General features: G+C 43.0%; 1 protein-coding gene across 1 annotated transcript in view; it reads right to left on the reverse strand.

Moving 5' to 3' along the window:
- Positions 1–2,048: 2,048 nt before the first annotated feature.
- Positions 2,049–17,471, reverse strand: part of FAM20A (FAM20A golgi associated secretory pathway pseudokinase) — a 33,164-nt gene continuing 17,741 nt past the window's right edge. The window contains exons 6-10 of the mRNA XM_048491922.1: positions 16,553–16,733; positions 15,059–15,168; positions 11,351–11,432; positions 10,197–10,256; positions 2,049–4,648 (exon numbers count right to left, since the gene is read on the reverse strand). Coding sequence (XP_048347879.1) covers positions 4,387–4,648; positions 10,197–10,256; positions 11,351–11,432; positions 15,059–15,168; positions 16,553–16,733 — 695 coding nt within the window. The 3' untranslated portion in view covers positions 2,049–4,386. The remainder of the gene's footprint in view (positions 4,649–10,196; positions 10,257–11,350; positions 11,433–15,058; positions 15,169–16,552; positions 16,734–17,471) is intronic.

Consider the following 17,471-nt stretch of genomic DNA (forward strand, 5'->3'; position numbering starts at 1 on the left):
TAATCAGTGTCTCATTTTTCATTTCCCTGCAAACTATTTTGGAACCAGACGTATATTTGATCATGCCCTTCCTGCATCCTAGTTCAGTATTGCTCTGACTGAGAGGTGTTTCCCTAACCTGGCATTTAAATTAAATGGTTTGCAAACAGTTTCTTGTAGCTAGGTAGGTAATGTCTGGATTTAAAATCTATTAGCATGGAGTACTGAAAGCACTGTTCTAGATCCCTTCAACTATTTATTTGGTATATTTTTTAAATCTTGCATGTTTTTTTCCTATTAAGTCTGAAGACCATTTTGTATTTTTCTGGATTAACATCTTCCTGTTGATACCTGAATCTAACCGAGTAGATTTCCCCTACATTGCTAATTGGTACCTTTGATTCTTCAAAGAAAGCAGCCATGGGTGCCAGCATTCATAAGTGTTAGTGGCTGCTTCCTTCTTGTGCAGAATGAAAGCTCCCTGTACTGTTTCTGGAAATATCTTTATTTAATGGAAGTAACTTGTGAGCAAAAAAATAAATAAATCTGAAAATGGAAATTTAGCATAGCAAATGTTTGTGGATATTATAGGTATAATTTCAAAGGGTCAAGTTGGTATGCATTTACACAGTGTTTTTGATGTGATTCTGGAAGTAGAATTAACCTTTTTGGATGGCATTCTAATTTTTCACCTCCTCTAGCCTGTGGAGACAAAAATCCCATGAGAAAAAGACAACAGAAATGCTAGAGGTATTACTGGTTAGTCTAATTCCAGGATGTCCTCATTAGTCTAGGATTTCCTCATATTTTCTGTGTGTGTTAGATATGGTCCATTGTTTGGTTAACAGTCATGATTTGGGCCCAGTGGGAAGAGTCTGAACACCTGGCGACATAGAATTGTTGATGTTGGGAAGGTGCAGATCTGGTTACTGGTCTGGATAAAGACAGCTGGGAACCCTGTGTAAAAACAGGATGTAGCTATCATATTTTTGTAAGTTCCCTTCCAAAATTCTGAACCAAACAAAATTTCTGAACCAAATTTCATAACAGCCCAAAATTGGTTCAGAATTTTAATTTTAACTTTACGTAAACCAGTAATTTTGTGAAAACCCAAATGCTTGGGTGTTAAGTATATTAATCAATTTGGGTCCACACAACAATACTTTTAGCAAGTGAAAAGGTTGTAATTTTTAAAAAGTCTAGGCAGTTTGGATTTTTTTTCAAATAATGAACACTTGAAGGGAGGGATGTATCAAAACTAGATGTGTATTTTACACATCTCTTCATCAGTGCAGCCTCTGTACAAAATAAGTATAAGATTGCCCTTGGCTGCTAAGAAGTCATCAGTAGAACTGTGCTGCTAAGAAGTCATCAGTAGAAGGAGCTGTACCACAACACTTGTCAGAGTACATTTCTTGTTTTATAATCCACACAGAGAAGGAACTAATCCCAAGATGAACATGAGGAATATCCATGAAATGTGTAATGCTGAACAGACAAATGCAAGTGAAAGACTAGTAATCCAGTCTTGCCGTTCTGTTGGGGAATCTTCCAAACAGGCTGGCAAAGTCTGTCCTATGCTATACCCTTTTCAGGATAAAGAGGACACCAGATTTGAGAATTCATCTGCTATTTCCTGGATTGTCTTCTGTTCTGGAATGCTCTCCTTGGGTTCTAGTGCCTTGGGGACAGAACTAGGTAGGCACCAGGACCCAATTGGCACATTCTAGAACAAAGACGATCCAGGAAATGGCAGATAATTTCTCAAATCTGGCATCATCTTTATCCTGAAAAGGATGCCAATGAGTTAGGGAGGCTGAGTTTGTGCCCTTCTACCTCAAGCACAAATACTTGTGCCAGGGTGGGAAACCCATAATATTTGCCATCCCATCCCAAGAGTTATGCCAGTGGGTGGATTTGTGGGAAGATCATTTTGGTATACTTGCATAAACATCACAAATGTGCTAGTAGTTGAACTTGTAAACATCCTGAACATATAACTTTAGTTCAGATTGCATTCATATATTTATAGGGAATATACATTTGAGAAACAGACGTTGGGATGGGGAAAGAAGGCAAAATATTTTTAATACTGGCATATACAGTTCTTGTCAGGTGAGGTGCGTGTATAATTGTACACGGACTATAGTCCGAACTGCCCAGATCTGCCCCCCCCCCCCCCGCCCACCAATTTTTGGTTCCCTAAAGTACTTCTGGTCAAACAAATGATTTGTATTCATGATGCCAGCTTTCCATTTTCAGGAACAGCTTGAGCTACATATGCAGAAGAATGAGGGAGTGGCATACAACCACTACAAAATGCAAATGGGTATCACTTTTGAAGTCTTCCTGATGCAATGTACATACACCAATACACTGACTAGTAAATCAAGAGGAATAGGCTATAACTATCATCCTGATGTGCCCATTTTACATTGGAGAGCACTTAAAAATGTGATTTCTGCTATCTGAAGTGTTATGCCCATCCTGCCCTGCAAAAGATGACCCCTTAATTTTGCTGGCATGTTAGAACAGGCTAGCAATCCTGGGGTCTTTTTTCGCCCTGTTCCCCCAACTGCCTCTGTAAAAACGTAAAGTGCACAACTTTCTTAATGCTGAGGCATTCTGAGTATTTTAGTATTTCATCTCCAAATAACCTTGATCAACCCCTCCTTATAAAGGCATTTGAGAAGAAGGCCTTTAATCAAAGTATGTAGGTTTCTCCATCTTGATTCTTGTACCTTGATTCCTAGAAATTAGCTGTGGTTTCTCACTATGCTTTGAACTTTAGGATAAGACAACATATTCATTTCCCATAAATCCCCCATTTGCACTGGAACAATGAATAACCAGAGATGATCTTACAAGATTGCAGAAGCCAAAGATACCATATCTTGACCAATAAAAATCCAGCTTGGAGATTACCGTTAGCAGCCCTGCCCTCTTTCCGTGGGCTACTTTGAAGGAAGTGTGTTGAGGCTTAATCCCTTAATAACTGTTTGATTAATCCAGAAGCTGTATGTATCTTATATAAGCACATTCGGTGTGCAAATTTTGCTTCATTGATTGCAGGCTACTATACTACTACTCTGTAGTGTTATGGTCACTGGATCAGAGACTGTTTTTTAAAGAAAACTTCCACTTAAAAACCCCTCTATGCTCTGATGCAGTTAAACTTGAATTTACGGGGAAATGTAGGGAAAAAGCACAGGTTTATGGCACTGAGATCGATTGACTGAGACATACTATTCACTGTTGTGAATGTCCTTGTTGGCTTTTTCCTTTTTATTAAGATGTTGAGAACTACCAGATAAAAGACAGTTCTCAGTTGGTGGTGTTCTGTGGTGTATTTTAAGCTAGTATGAGCGCCTATCTGTATATAAAGTTGCCTTTTGCATTATTATCCCTGATAACTTGATTGTTGCTGTGACCTCTGCACCAGGTTTCTTCATCATGATGCCCCTGGGCACCATGGTGCCAGTCAACACATTTCTTGCAGCCTATCGAGTATTTTCTATAAAATGGGTGGGGTCAGGTCAGATGGGGCTTTTGGCCATCAGGACTGCTGATTGGCCACTGGAGATCTGATTGGCGTATACAGATTTTTAAAAAACATTGCTTCAGCAGCAAGGGCTACCACGGCACAAGGATCTTCATTTTATGACTGAAAATAAGCTACATGTATGCAAGAAAAAATTAATATAGTCTTTTAAAAAGGCATTCTGTTAAACAGACCTTCTGACTGAAATGCTGAAGTTACTATTAGAGTTATGCATGACCTAATTCCCTGAGAGTCTGAGGTTGGATACACCTCTTGTGGCAGCCATTTCATGGTTGTGCCTACTATCCAGTGTCAGAATTCCAAAGGTGCCTGCAGGCTCAAAAAGTTTGTGAACTTCTACTCTGTATGTTCTTAACTGGGAGAAATTCCCATTTCTTGAGAGCATCAGTTGCCCTCAGCCAGGGTCTATTATGCCTGTTGTAATTCTCTAAAGTGGGTGTTGCTGAGTTATATGTATATGTTCTCCTAAAGTCTGAGATGGGTGTGTCTGCCCACATACAGTATGCATACTAACCCATTTATTCAAACTTCCATAGGTCTAATATTGCACTTCATGATGATGGGGTCCTAAACAAATCCTATGAAGTACATACCCCAGCATGTCAAGGGCATAATTTGCAGTTATGTACCACTTAGATTTTGGGTGTCTCCTGCAGCACAGGCACAGAGGTCATTGGTGGTGGGATCTGGATCAAATATATGTTTGCTAGCAACTGATACCAAACTTGCAGCTCTTACTAGACTCCCAGCAGCTCAGTTGGTATCTTGCCCAGGCCATCCAGTTTTTTTTCTCTGGGTGCATGAGAACAATCAACTAAGTTCATGTCCCTGTTTCCTCCTGGGTTCTAGCTTGATCGTGACATTCTGTCAAATGCAGGTGTATCCAGTGGCTCAGTATCAACTACAGTTATCTCTTCTCCATTGATTTCTATGCATTTCTCCACAGTCTTCAGAATGATCAGTAACCTCCTGTCCAGTGCCAAAAGGTGTGGTTCTGTGAGCACAGGGGTCAGGCGGTCCCGGAGCAAGGAATCCCGCATGACATCACTGAGTTGGTAGTCTGGCTGAGCTAAGAGCTGCAACCGTAACAATGTTGTCTTCTTTATTCTGGATGAGAAAAAAGAGATCTGAATCAACTCTACAAAAATAACCACCTTCTCCTCATAGTCGGAAAGATGTAAAAAGGACACCATTTGTGTAAACAGTGGTTAATTTTCAATTATGAGTGTGTTAAAGCTCAAACCTATACATCCAATTCTCTGATCTGGGAAACCCTCCTTATTTCAGATGTCCGGATGCTGGTTGTGTATATGGAATGGTGGCATCAAACCTGAAGAAAGTAGCATCCAAATCCTTAAATAGCAGAAAAGGATTGGAATTGATGCAGAAATACTGTGAAATCTACACTACTACATCAGGAGTCACCAACTGAATTCAAAAGATGACTCCTTCCAGTGTGAAGGAAGGTGTCTGAAATGAATGAATTGTCCCCTGATGATGACAATCCACTAATAGTATACAATTACTGTGGACTTCCTCTGTTTTCACCCACCCACAGAAAACTTTTTTGTGCTATTCTGAACCTGTTTTGAGGTGCCATCTTTATTTCATGTATCCTGGATTTGAGAAGATGATATGGGAACTGCCATTTTGCTAATACATGGCCCACATGCTTAAGATAGTGGGTGTATGTAGCCTTTATGGGAGTGGGGGAGTGAGGTCCTATCTAGCCTGAGTGGAGCTCACCACTTCTGTTGCCTGCTGCTCAGCTTTCTGGAATCAGGCCTCCAGAAACAGTATGAGAGGCTGAAGTGTGCGGATCTGCCAGCAGGAAGGAAAAAATGATGAAACCCTCCTCAAATAACATGATTATTTGTAGCTGGTGAATAATGCAGTACAAAACTAATCCTGGAGCAGATCTATATGGGACTGATGTGGGACTGTTTTGGCCAGGTGGCAGGAGCTAAACAGCTTTTGTCCGCACCTGGAATCATATTTGGCTTTTTAAAAGTTCCTTTTATTTTTGTGTCTGCCCTTGCCAGTTCAGGGATGCATCTCATGTTGTTTAAATTAGGGGATGGTTCTGGTTGCTCCATGTGGTGAACTAATGTATATATATTCTTGCTTATCTCACTGATCAGCCCTCTGCTCTGGATTTCTCCCCTTTTTTGGCAATTTTTTAAACTTACGGCACCACTTGGTGGGGGTTTCAAGGAAAGGCATTCAGAGGTGGTCATGACCCTGGTATTCCTGGGAAATCTCCCATCCAAATACTTGCCAGGGTTGTCCCTTCTTAGCTTCTGAGATCTGATGAGATCAAGCTAGCCTGGGCTATCCAGGTCAGGGGGGCTTTCTCCATATCACTGTGGCTGCATGGAGCCAACTCTGGTGGGGCTGATCCACATTATAGTTTGCAGTTTCAGAGGCCATTTTATGCAATACAACCCATTGGCTTGGGTCCAGACCTAGTGTCCCTATCCATGGGCACAAGGATTTTCTCCTATGGAGTATAACATTCTCACCTGGGGGGGGGGGGTATTTCAGGCCGCTGTGGAGAAGGGGGAAGTGGCTGTCTACAGGCAGCAGTTCTTATGTCCATGCAAGTCCTAATCTATATCCAACCCCTTGGTTGGATATTCTGTACTCTATTGCTTTAATTAATGATAAATATCTCTGCCAGCAGCACTATTTCATTTTCTATCCCCTGTTCTCCCCCCAGGTTAAGGGTTGGCTACATGATTAAAGTAATTCATTTAAACTATACAGCAAACCCCAAACAAAACACATTGAAACTTCACCATTTTCAGAGCTTAATGCTGGCTGCTAAAAAGCCCCAGTGTTTCTGGAGAGAAGCAAAGGCTCAGACTAAGGCTGTGTATAGTGCAGGGATGTCAAACTCATTTGTTACATCAATGTAATTTCCTGGGCCTGGGCAGGGTGTGTGTGTCTCAGTGGTGAGCACCCAGTAGGCTCGCCAGTCGAGATCAGCACTGGGGGCAGGGGCTGGCTACATTGACTGGAAAGCATACTGCACACTGGCACTGGAGAAGGCTGTCACCACTGGGGGGCGGGGGGAGACGCTGCCTTGCTTGGCGAGCCCAGAGCAGCCTTGCCAGACCAGATCAGGACTGGCGAGGCAGGAGGAGGGCAGCCTCAGCTGGTGAGCCTGCTGAAGCTTGTTAGACCAAATTGGCACAGCATGTACACAGCCTTAGCTGAAGCCTCAGTGTCTCTTGGGTTGTAAGAGTTATTTATTTGAACTTTCTGGAGTGAAGCTTCTGGGAGAGTGAGACGTCAGCATGTTCTTTGTTCTGACTGTACCTGTTATATGAAAAACAGAGGAAGTAACACAGTATGCTGCCTTCTAATCTGCATGTTCTTAGAAATGGTATCACTTCCCCTTTCCCTGCCCATGTTCAGATGGAGGGAAAAAATAGATGGGCTCTGCTATATTTATGCTTGATTTCTTCAACGGATATGCTGCAGGCCCCATCTTGACTGCATTTAATATACTGGAGGGGCAAGGGTAGAAATCAAACTTTGCGACTGAGAGAAGGTTATTATTTCAGGCTAGGTGGGAGCAAGAGCCAATTTAAATCACTCCGACTTGGAGTTCACTGAAAGGATTTATTGGCAGCCTTCTAATTATAAACCAGAAGTCTCACAAGGTGTGAATAATAGTGTTTGAAACTCAACCTGGAGGCTCAATATAACTATGGCCTGAGATGATGCAGTTGACATCAGGTAGCACACAAAAGCGCACGGCGGGGGGTGGGGGGGGGTATGATGGAATCAGACGGGCAGAAACAAGTAGAAGCCCGGAGGATGACTAATCCTCGCCATAGCTCTTTAAATGGCCAGTTCTTGATTTATATGAATGAGTAAAGAAGCAGCTTGAAGGAGGATCTAGACGGTAGGATTTATAACCATCTCTGCCCCCTCCACATGCCTCTAGGGGAAAAAATGTAACTGATGACATTCAGGTTTTTTCATTGCTTTGGAAGAAGATGAAAATGTGAATGTTCTTGACAGGGATCAGAAGTAATGTCTCCATTCTCTTAAATGGTGACAAATGGCAAGTTGACGAATATACATCCAGACCTTGAAGTCATATATGTACCTGGGGCTTCATTCTGAGCAGTGGACAGGCCCACTGCAAACTGCTCGGGAAATTCATGTTTGGAATGGGATTATTTTCTAGAAAATCTGCCAAGTGTTTGAAATTGATCTGAACTCTGCCTCCAAAGGTTCAAAGAGCCTTAGGCTTTTAGCACACAGGTTTCAAAGACTCCCTTCTCCTTTCTAAATTTAACTGAGTGCGGTATGAGGAGAGGAGGGTTCCTGGGAACTGCTTTTGCGGAGCCTTGGACTTGTGGGTTCCCCATGGGAACATGGGGAACTATGGGGAATGTAGTTTCCATGGTTTCCAGAATCTCTGGATGTTGGTGCAAACCTAAGCAGCAGATCCAGGACTTGAGGCACATGTGTGCCCTTCCCACCATCTCCCAACATGGATAAGCTGGGGGGGGGGGGGGGGGGGGGGATGAGAGCTCTTTGGATCTACTGCCAGCTGAAATTGATCTGTTTTGAATTGGGCCTGGATTCCAGGGGTGGGTGTCTGGGTGGGGGAAATGCAATCTAGGAAAGTATGGACTCCAAAAATCCAGCATCCAAACCTGCCATTTGTGGCGGCTGCTCCATCTCTATTCAGTCTGTGCCAGCCCCCTGCTGTGGCTGCTGACAGTTTGCAGTGCAGGTGGCTGCAATCACATGAGACCTGTGTAGACTATGCAAGCCACATGACAGGAGATGCACTTTTGTGACCAAAAATAGCTCTCTTCTCTCCCAAATACAAGTGCTGCCATCTGAATGTATCCTTAGCATTGTGATTGGGGTCAATTTTCAAGGAGGACCACAGAAGACTTTATTGGGTCAGGTAACCTGGGGATGCCCTCTAGCAGTGTGCACATAATTTTTTTTTGTCTGTTTAAAATGTTCTTCCCCTCATTTTGTAGATATGTGTAGTTGCCTGCAGTTGGTGATTGCATTGGTTTCAGTGGGAAAATGTGTTTCATCTGCAGCTCTTTTTGATTTCCATCAACTGGAATGAAATTCTTAAATTGAAACCTGTCATTTAAGATATCTTCACTCTCAGATTTCTCACAAAGAAAGCATTTCCCCTTGACAGACCATTCAAATCTTTATTTGCTGAGCAGGCAGGGAACAATACAAAGATCTGGCCAGCAAGGTAATATGACCAAGATAGGGTGGGTGGAGCAGGGTTTGCCTCCCTTTGTTGGCATACTCATAAAATTAATAATTAAAACAGGCCAATCCTGCATTACCTGCAGATGGAGGTGTAGTAGCTGTTCCCCTCGGCCTGCTTTTAGAAAGATGTCTTCCACAAAAGGATCTGATCTTTCTCTTGCCCAGGGATCTGCAAACTGCAGCTCTCCAGATGTTCATGGACTACAATTCCTATCAGCCCCTGCCAGCATGGCCAATTGGCCTGCTGGCAGGGGCTGATGGGATTTGTAGTCCATGAACATCTGGAGAGCTGCAGGTTGCAGACTTCTGCTTTTGCCTAACTCTGTAGGGCGAGTAGAAGTCGGGCCTTCATGCTGCAGACTTGGTTGTCTGTGAGCTGCCAGTGTGATTCCTGTTTCCTCCAATGACAGACTTCATGACATGGTGTGAAAATGAGTTTAGTGTTCTGGTTGGACAACACATCTGTCACTCCATCACTACACTTTCCCTCTTCCCCACAACAGAGAAACGGAAACTTCAAGATAGCATAAGAAAAATGGCAAGTGTCAACAACGTCTCTGCACCGATGGGATCTCAACTGGTGCTGCTGCCAGAAAACTGGCCAGATCTGGCGTAGTCCATTTGGATCCAAAAGTCAAAGGAAGCTTCATTTGGACTGCTGTTTGATCCATTATCACTAATGCTTGATAGCTGCAGTACAAAGTCGGTAACAACTTGGATCCAAAAATGGGTTCGGAGGTATTAACTTTGGTCAATATATGGAATGGGTACTCTTACATTTTCATGCCTACCTTTTCTGATGATCATGACTTTCCATTAGAAATCTGATCCCAGGCAGTGACCATGCAGTAGATTAATCTATTCCAGTTTGGAATGCCAGCATAGTGCTTCAAAGCAATGGTGACTAGCTGGATGAGCCCAGTGTGGCCCACATGTGACCCTTTCCATGTGTTCTCCCAAGATCCATGCAATCAGACTTGCAGTGAGGGAAACTTCATTGTCAGGAATTGGGGCTGATTTGGATCAGAACTGCAACATGAGAGAGGGTGCTTAAACCTCTCCTCCCGAGCAATTTTCCTGAACTGAAATGGCCCCAGGACTCTCAGCTTGCCCTTTTGGAGAAACTTAAGTTAAGCCCAACAGGATCTGTGGCTTCCCCAGAAGGCCGATAGTACTGCCTCTTCCGGGCTATTTGAGGTTTGGAAAATAGTGTACAGGGAGGGTTAAGCCCTTATGCACCATGTTCCTAACCCAAACTGGCCTGTGCATGCCTGGGAAATAAGTTCCCACCACAGAACTTACCATGCATGTCTTATTACACAGAGCAGGGAGAGGCGTGAAGGAAATGCAGTGGTATTGTTGTTCCCGCAGAATGTTATGTACTTACAGGCAGCACTGTATAAGCGGAGCCAGTATGGAGATTTCATCATGAGAATGTTTCCCAAAGCTATAAAAATAAGAAGCAATTGAAAAAAAATAGAAATGAATATGAATAAATTTATAAAAGTTGTTTCAAAAAGTATCACAGGTCAATTGAGTCAGTGACACCTGAAAAGGTGTTTCAGAAATCATCAGAGGTTGATGGATTTGGTGACTTACACCATATATGGCTTGACTCTGACGGGATGGTTCCCGAGAATAGCAACACGAAATAGAGAGAAATATCTAACAGTAATGTAAACCAGAAAGGGACAGCTCCCTCATCCTTGCCACAAGGGAGGTTCACCCACTTCCCTCTATCTGTACTTGCTCCCCAGTCAAACTTTTGATCTTAGTGTCTCATAAACAAAGAATGGCTGGATGGTAAGAATGGCTTGTAGAACAATAGCTTCGTGTGGACCTCTCCCCCTAGACATTGAGCAGTCTGACTGAGGAGGATGGGGGAGATTTAGGCTTGACTGACTTTCACAGTCTGTCCACTAAATCATCTAAAGAAAATGTGACACATTAGACCACATATCATCCTGTCTCTATCGGTACCAGTCTCTGATGAAAGAACAGAACCCTCTCAATGTATTCTGTGAGTGTGTGTTGTGTGTATGTATGTCTGTACTATTTTTTACCTCCATCAACTACAACTGAGACATTTTAGTAGAAAGTATAAGTGAGTGTGATTAAGTCTAAATATATTTTTCATATTACTTACGGAGCTTGTAATTAAGGCTTTATCTCACTATGTGCTCAGTTATCAAAGAATCCTGAGAATTGTAGTGCAATGAATACTAATAGAATTCTCCATTAGAGATCTTGATTCCCTTCGCCACACAATTACATTCCCCAGAATTCCTTGGGTGGACTGAACTACAGGTTTCTGTCCTTTCCCTCGTAATGCCTGCCTACAAGACATGGATTTTAGTAAGACTTTTAGCTCAAGTCAACATCTCTCTTTTTCTCTGTTTCTGTTCTCAGTTTCTAATCTGTTTCTGCTCACCTGATAACAAGTGGCATATTCAAGTGATCCAGGGAAGATCATGCCTTCAAAACTCTGCAATTCTTGACATCAATTCCCAGGGCCTAAAAGTAGTTCACTAGGTGCCTTACCCTCTTGCATTATCCAGGTGAAGCAAAAAGCCATCATCCCCAAACTTTGTGAACATCTCATAATGATGACGGTCCATGTTGCCTTTGAAAAGAAAGAAATTCAGTAATGGTGTCTGAGTATTAATCCAGTCCAACCTTATTACGGTTTTATTATGAGGTATGCAATATTTAAGCTATATCAATAGTAGTTTTGATCAAGACACTTCAAAGACAGGGTTGATATGTTTTATCTGGACCCACTAATTGATCAAAATATTCCATTGCACGCTTTTAAGTTCCGTAGAAATCTTCCTAATGCTGCACAATTGGTTTAGTGTATGTTAATAGTTACTCTCTATGCCAGTGTTGTATAGTGGTTGTATAGTTGTATAGTAGAGGAGAAAAGCCTACATTCAAATTACTTCATCAGTCACATGAACACACATGCCTTATTCTGAGTTAGACCACTGGTCTATCAAAGTCAATATTGTCTACTCTGATTGGCAGCTGCTCACCAAGGTTCCAAGCAGAGGCCCTTTCCATCACCTACTACAGGGGTAGGGAACCTGCGGCTCTCCAGATGTTCAGGAACTACAATTCCCATCAGCCCCTACCAGCATGGCCAATTGGCCATGCTGACAGAGGCTGATGGGAATTGTAGTTCCTGAACATCTGGAGAGCCGCAGGTTCCCTACCCCTGACCTACTACCTAACCCTTTTAACTGGAGATGCTTTTAGCCTGGGACTTAGTTCAAGCAAAGATGTCCAACAGCTGAGCTGTAGCCTCTCACCATGAAACTCAATGGGTAACTTTGGGCCAGCCATTCTCTCTCAGCCAAAGCTTACATCCCAAGGTGGCTGTGAGGACAGAATGGGAGAAAACACATATGCTGCTCTGAGCAGCTTGGAGGAAGGGGGGAATTAAAATGTGATACACTGATGTTGCGATTAGAGCGCTGTTCAACATGCTGTTCTCTCCAGTAAGCTGTGGTATGCTTTAGTCGGCACTTGTGTTTGGAGTAGTGTGAAGATGCTGTACTTGTGTTGACAAGTCCTCTACGATTGGCACGTTGTGTGCTGAAATTGATGCACATAGAGAAGGAGGGCACATGCTTGTGAAAAGCTCTGTCGCCTGCCTATGTGCAATCACTCACTTATGAGCATGAACCTAACACATGTAGGTTCTGTGACCGGAATGCTGCATTTTATTAATATTGGTAAGCAAAGAGACAGAGTCTATACACCTAGACTCTGTGATCACAAGCTGGTGAACATGCTAGGGTGGGGCTAGTGTGTGCAGAGGTGGAGCTACCAGGGGGAAGTGGGGATGCGCATTGCACCGGGCAAATGCCGGGGGAGAGGAAAATCGCTCCCCCACGGCACCCTGCCCCCCCCCACTTACTTTAGTTCAGCCTGAAAGTGGAGGCTGGAAAAGCGGCCTGTTCACTTGAGGCTGAAAACGACCTGGTGGGAACTACACTTCCCAGGAGACCTTGCGAGCCCAAAGGTCTCCTGGAACTGTAGTTTCCACCAGGCCGTTTTCAGCCTCAAGTGAACAGGTCGCTTTTTCCAGCCTGCACTTTCAGGCTGAACTAAACAGGTATTAATATTGATGTAGCCGGGTGCCGGGTGTGTGTGTGCAGAAAACCACCATTACAGGAGAGGCTATGACTCACTATAGCAGGCAGGGTTCTTTATCTGAGCTCTTGGGTTCTGAACTCTAAGGATTATGAAGGATTATGTGCTAGACGTATATTCCCCTCTTCCTTTGGCTAGAGCTGAGGAAACAGGCTGTGTAGTCTCAGGAGGAGACTTCTGTTTTAATTGACACTTGGAGGGCTGACAGCGCAGCCTGGTCTTGGCCATCAATACTGTGATGATGGTAGATCTTTAAATACTGCAGTATGTGGGAGATTCCTAACTGTTGTTGGTTAGGAATGGATGTTCAGCAAGAAAATGGTCAGTGAGGAAATCCACTTTGCAGAGTGTATGCAGATCTTTTTTCACAGGGCCATATGGAAGATGAGTGCACACACATTTGTTAAAGCACACATTTAATTAATATAAGCAAGGCACTTCTGAAGCAGTAACCGACAATTAGATGTTCTCGTTAGAAATATAAAACCTGTAGATTCCCGGAGAACAGCAATACCCTGCTGTTCCAGAAAGAGTACCCTTCTTTATGCTCACATAGCCGTTTCTAACCCACAAAGGGCATGATTCAGCTAAAGATAAGTATTTTCAAGCCTGTTAACCAATGGAAGAGAGTTTAGCATGTGTTCAGCTTTTCCATGTAAATCAATAAAGCTTAAGTCTTTAATTTTGGCTGGATTTTGATTAGTATCTGCAGAGACACAGGAAGAATACTATATTCTTTAGCAGGGGAGAAGGTGGGGACATCTTGCAAGCAGCAGCTGAGTAAGATCTGGACTGTGTTTTGTTCTCCTTCATTTGCAGGTATTTAGCCTGGGTGTAGCCAGAGGGCGCAAGACTTATGACAAGGGGCCTTTCCCCACTTACCTTCTGCTGCGCGCTACTCGGGCCAAGTAGCGCAGGGTCCCGCGGCATTCCCCACTACAGGGGCGGCGACAATGCAGCCGCCCCGATGCTGCCGCTGTCGCACCCCCTCAGCACGCGTCATTCCTGGCACTGGAGAAAACGGCGCCTTTCCTGGGTGCTGTTTTGAGGGCTTGTTTCTCAAAATGTTCCATGTAAAAATTGGCTATCACCGGGCTGAGGAGGCTTCCCATAGCTACCCCATCTGTCTGTTCATAGTAATTATAAAATAGCAACCAAAATTAGTTTTGATTGCCAATTCCATGTATATTTTTTGCCCTTTTTTCCAATTAGATACCATTGAAGCTACGCAGACTTGATACGAGAATCGGCAATATGCACTTAATTTGAGTCTGCATAGGTTCGAAGACATCTAATTGAAAACAAAACAAAAGGAAAAATGACATGTGTGGGGAATCGGCAGTCAAAACTAACTTTATTCCCATACTTTAAACATTAAAATTGCAGGCGGCTGCAAAGCAAGTAAACATCTGGGGAATGTTCTGCAAGTGGTGGGCGGTATGGAGAATCCTGAAGCAGCAGAAAATGGCGGGTGCAAGCAGATCAGAAAATGGAAGTGAGAACTTTAACAAGTCAAGTAGGAAGAATAAAACATTTCCTGTTCTCCAGACAGCAAGCAGCAAAAGTTTTCAAGGTGACTTCAGGAAAAAGTAACTTTAAAAAAGTCTGTTTTGAGCAAAAATAAAATATTTTCCAAACGTTTATCAGCCTCAGTGACCAACAGCATATGTTTGGCACAAGGAACTTCATGTTTCAAAGAAAGCTTGCAGCAGCTAAGGGGACAGGAAAGGACAACTGCCATGGAAGGCAGCAGAAACTGGAAAACATGGAAGCCCTGTTCATTTGAAGTCTTAGCTTAGACTCCTGCTCTGCTTTGTGTGTCTTTATTTGCAAGTGGATTTTGCTATTCTGCACAGCTGCAAAGTGCATTGAAAGTGGATTGAAAGTGCATTATTCTGCATGCGTGGAAGGGGCCCTAGATATGCAGCCCCTGTACATTTTTACTATTTTCTATAGCACCATGAAACAGGGTATTTTCCTACAGTATCACAGTTTTCCCCAGTCAGCTAAACTCAAGCTGACAAGATATACTTAAAGCCTTGAGATGGGGTGTCGAATCGATGAGTTTGTTATTAGGCTGTTTCCACTTACCTATTAAGAAATCAAATATTGCCATGTCAATGATATTGAGTAGCCGGTTGCCGCTGCTGTAAGGGTAAACCTCCTTCACTGTGTTACAGTAAAGCGGATTCACTTCCCATCTGAAAGAAATATCACAGAAGTTAAGTGTTGACACTGCTGTTCTCACAAGTTCATTCTCAGGTTTGGGAAGTGATTGAAATCTGGTGCTATGTTTATCCCTCTGTTTCTGAGGAGGCAGCAGATTCTTCTGGAATGGTTGATCGGTTTGTTGTTCTCTTCCATGCAAAGGCTGTTTTACAACTGATATTCCCAATGGTGTCAAACTGTCCTATGCCAAGAGTTGCCAAGGGGGATGTGAAAAGAGTAATATATCTATGTTTTTAAGCCCAAGGAGTTGTCTAATTTGTTGGGGGGGGGGGTGTTCATCAAGCCTGTTCCTGCCATCATAAATCTGTTCTAATGCACACCTTATGATTTTTAATAAGGTGTTAAAATGAGGCGTGCTGATGGAGTTGCCAGTTGCCCAGTACCATGATTGCAAAAATTGCTGTTAGTTTTTATTGTCATGTGAAATTGGTATTCAGGGACATTAATTTACAGATATTGTTTAGGTATCAGATGGTAATTACATGTACAAAACTGGAGAATTATTACCCCATGGAGCTATTGTTTCACTTTAGTGAGCATCCCCCCAGATGAAACAGGTCCTCTAAAAAATTCATTTCCCACACTTCTCTGCTTTGCTCTCTTATAATGCACTTTCAATCCGCCTTCAATGCTCTTTGAAGCTGGATTTTACTGCGTAGAAGAGCAAAATTCATTTTCAAACAATCATGAAAGTGGATTGAAAGAGCATTATTCTGCATGTGCAGAAGGGGCCTTTCTTCCATGATGTGCTCTAATTTCTCTCCCCATCTTCTAATCCTCCCTTTATTTGTCAGTCTTTGTCTCTACCTCTTCTCACCCTGGTTGGTAACTCAGAATGTACTTAAAGGTAATATAGTAGCAAGCCCTTGTTAGTATTTGGAACAGAAGTATGTGTGTGGGGAAAATATTTCTCCATGATCTATCAGACTAATTAAAGGATTGCCCCTCCCTTACATGCATGGTAATGGAATGTTAATCTGTTTTAGTGGTTGCACTTGTGAACCAGAAGTTAGAACTCCTTCTCTCCCCTCCCAATTAGATTTAATTACATTTTAAACACTCTTCAGGCAGTAGATTGTATTGTATTGGTGGGACACCTGGGTCCTGACTCATAGGTTGAGGACGACTGCTCTGTTGTCTAGCCCTATGCAATCCAGTGATCAGAGAATTAGAAACAGAGATTGAGGTTTGAGAGGCCTGGGTTTTAATTCCTCTGCTTTCAGCTTTACTATCTGTAAAATGGAAATAATACCTTGTATGACTTCTGAGAGGGTCAAAACGTAGTGTATGTACCAGACATGTAGCAATAAATGTGCTTAGTAGTAGGCAAAGAGAGAGGTCCATTTACCCACTTACTCCTCTTTTCCAGCAAAGGTGTAGGATCGGATCCATGGGTTTGGGATGGAGATTCTTGGAGCCAGGTTGAGAGAGGGCAGGAAAGCAGAAAGAGATCCTTCCAGCAGATGAGGGTTCCCACATACGGCATATTCCGTCTTGCACATATAAGGACACTTGGCAAAGAAACACACATTGCTGGCTATGGAAAGAGCAGGATGGATGAGTGACAGGAAGACAGCACAACTTTCGTAACGTGGATATTCTTAGTAAAATCACAAGGTCAGTTTTTAAAATTGTTAACAAGGGATCAATTTCTAATTCTTAGGATTGTGGGGTGGAGGAAAAATATAAACTGCATCATGAACTTAGAAAACCACGAGGTAGTAATTTAGAAGGCCACACATTTTAATCTTCATTAAACACAGCGATCCATGGCTGACTCCATGGCAGTTTTGAACATTTAGCAATAGCAGCGTTGCCATTCATTACAGATAAGTTTACCTATCAGGAAGCAGGGCAAGCACCATGGAGATCATTATCTCACATTCTGATTTCTAACATAGAAGGGACAATATATTGTTGAAGGCTTTTACAGCTGGAATCACAGGGGTGCGATGTGGTTTCCAGGCTGTATGGCTGTGTTCTAGCAGCATTCTCTCCTGACATTTTGCCTGCATCTGTGGCTGGCATCCTCCTCTGAAGATCCTCTGAAGATGCCAGCCACAGATGCAGGCGAAATGTCAGGAGAGAATGCTGCTAGAACACGGCCATACAGCCTGGAAACCACACAGCACCCCATAGAAGGGACACTTTAAATGGGACAAATTTCCAGCACAGGTAGCTCCTCTTTGGAGGCAAAAAAACATGCAGCCTGTGTGGACTATCATATGTGCAGAATATGCATGTCTACACTTCACTGTATGTTCGCTGTTTGGGA

The sequence above is a fragment of the Sphaerodactylus townsendi genome, linkage group LG03 (genome assembly GCF_021028975.2).
Source record: "Sphaerodactylus townsendi isolate TG3544 linkage group LG03, MPM_Stown_v2.3, whole genome shotgun sequence".
Taxonomy (NCBI): Eukaryota; Metazoa; Chordata; class Lepidosauria; order Squamata; family Sphaerodactylidae; genus Sphaerodactylus; species Sphaerodactylus townsendi.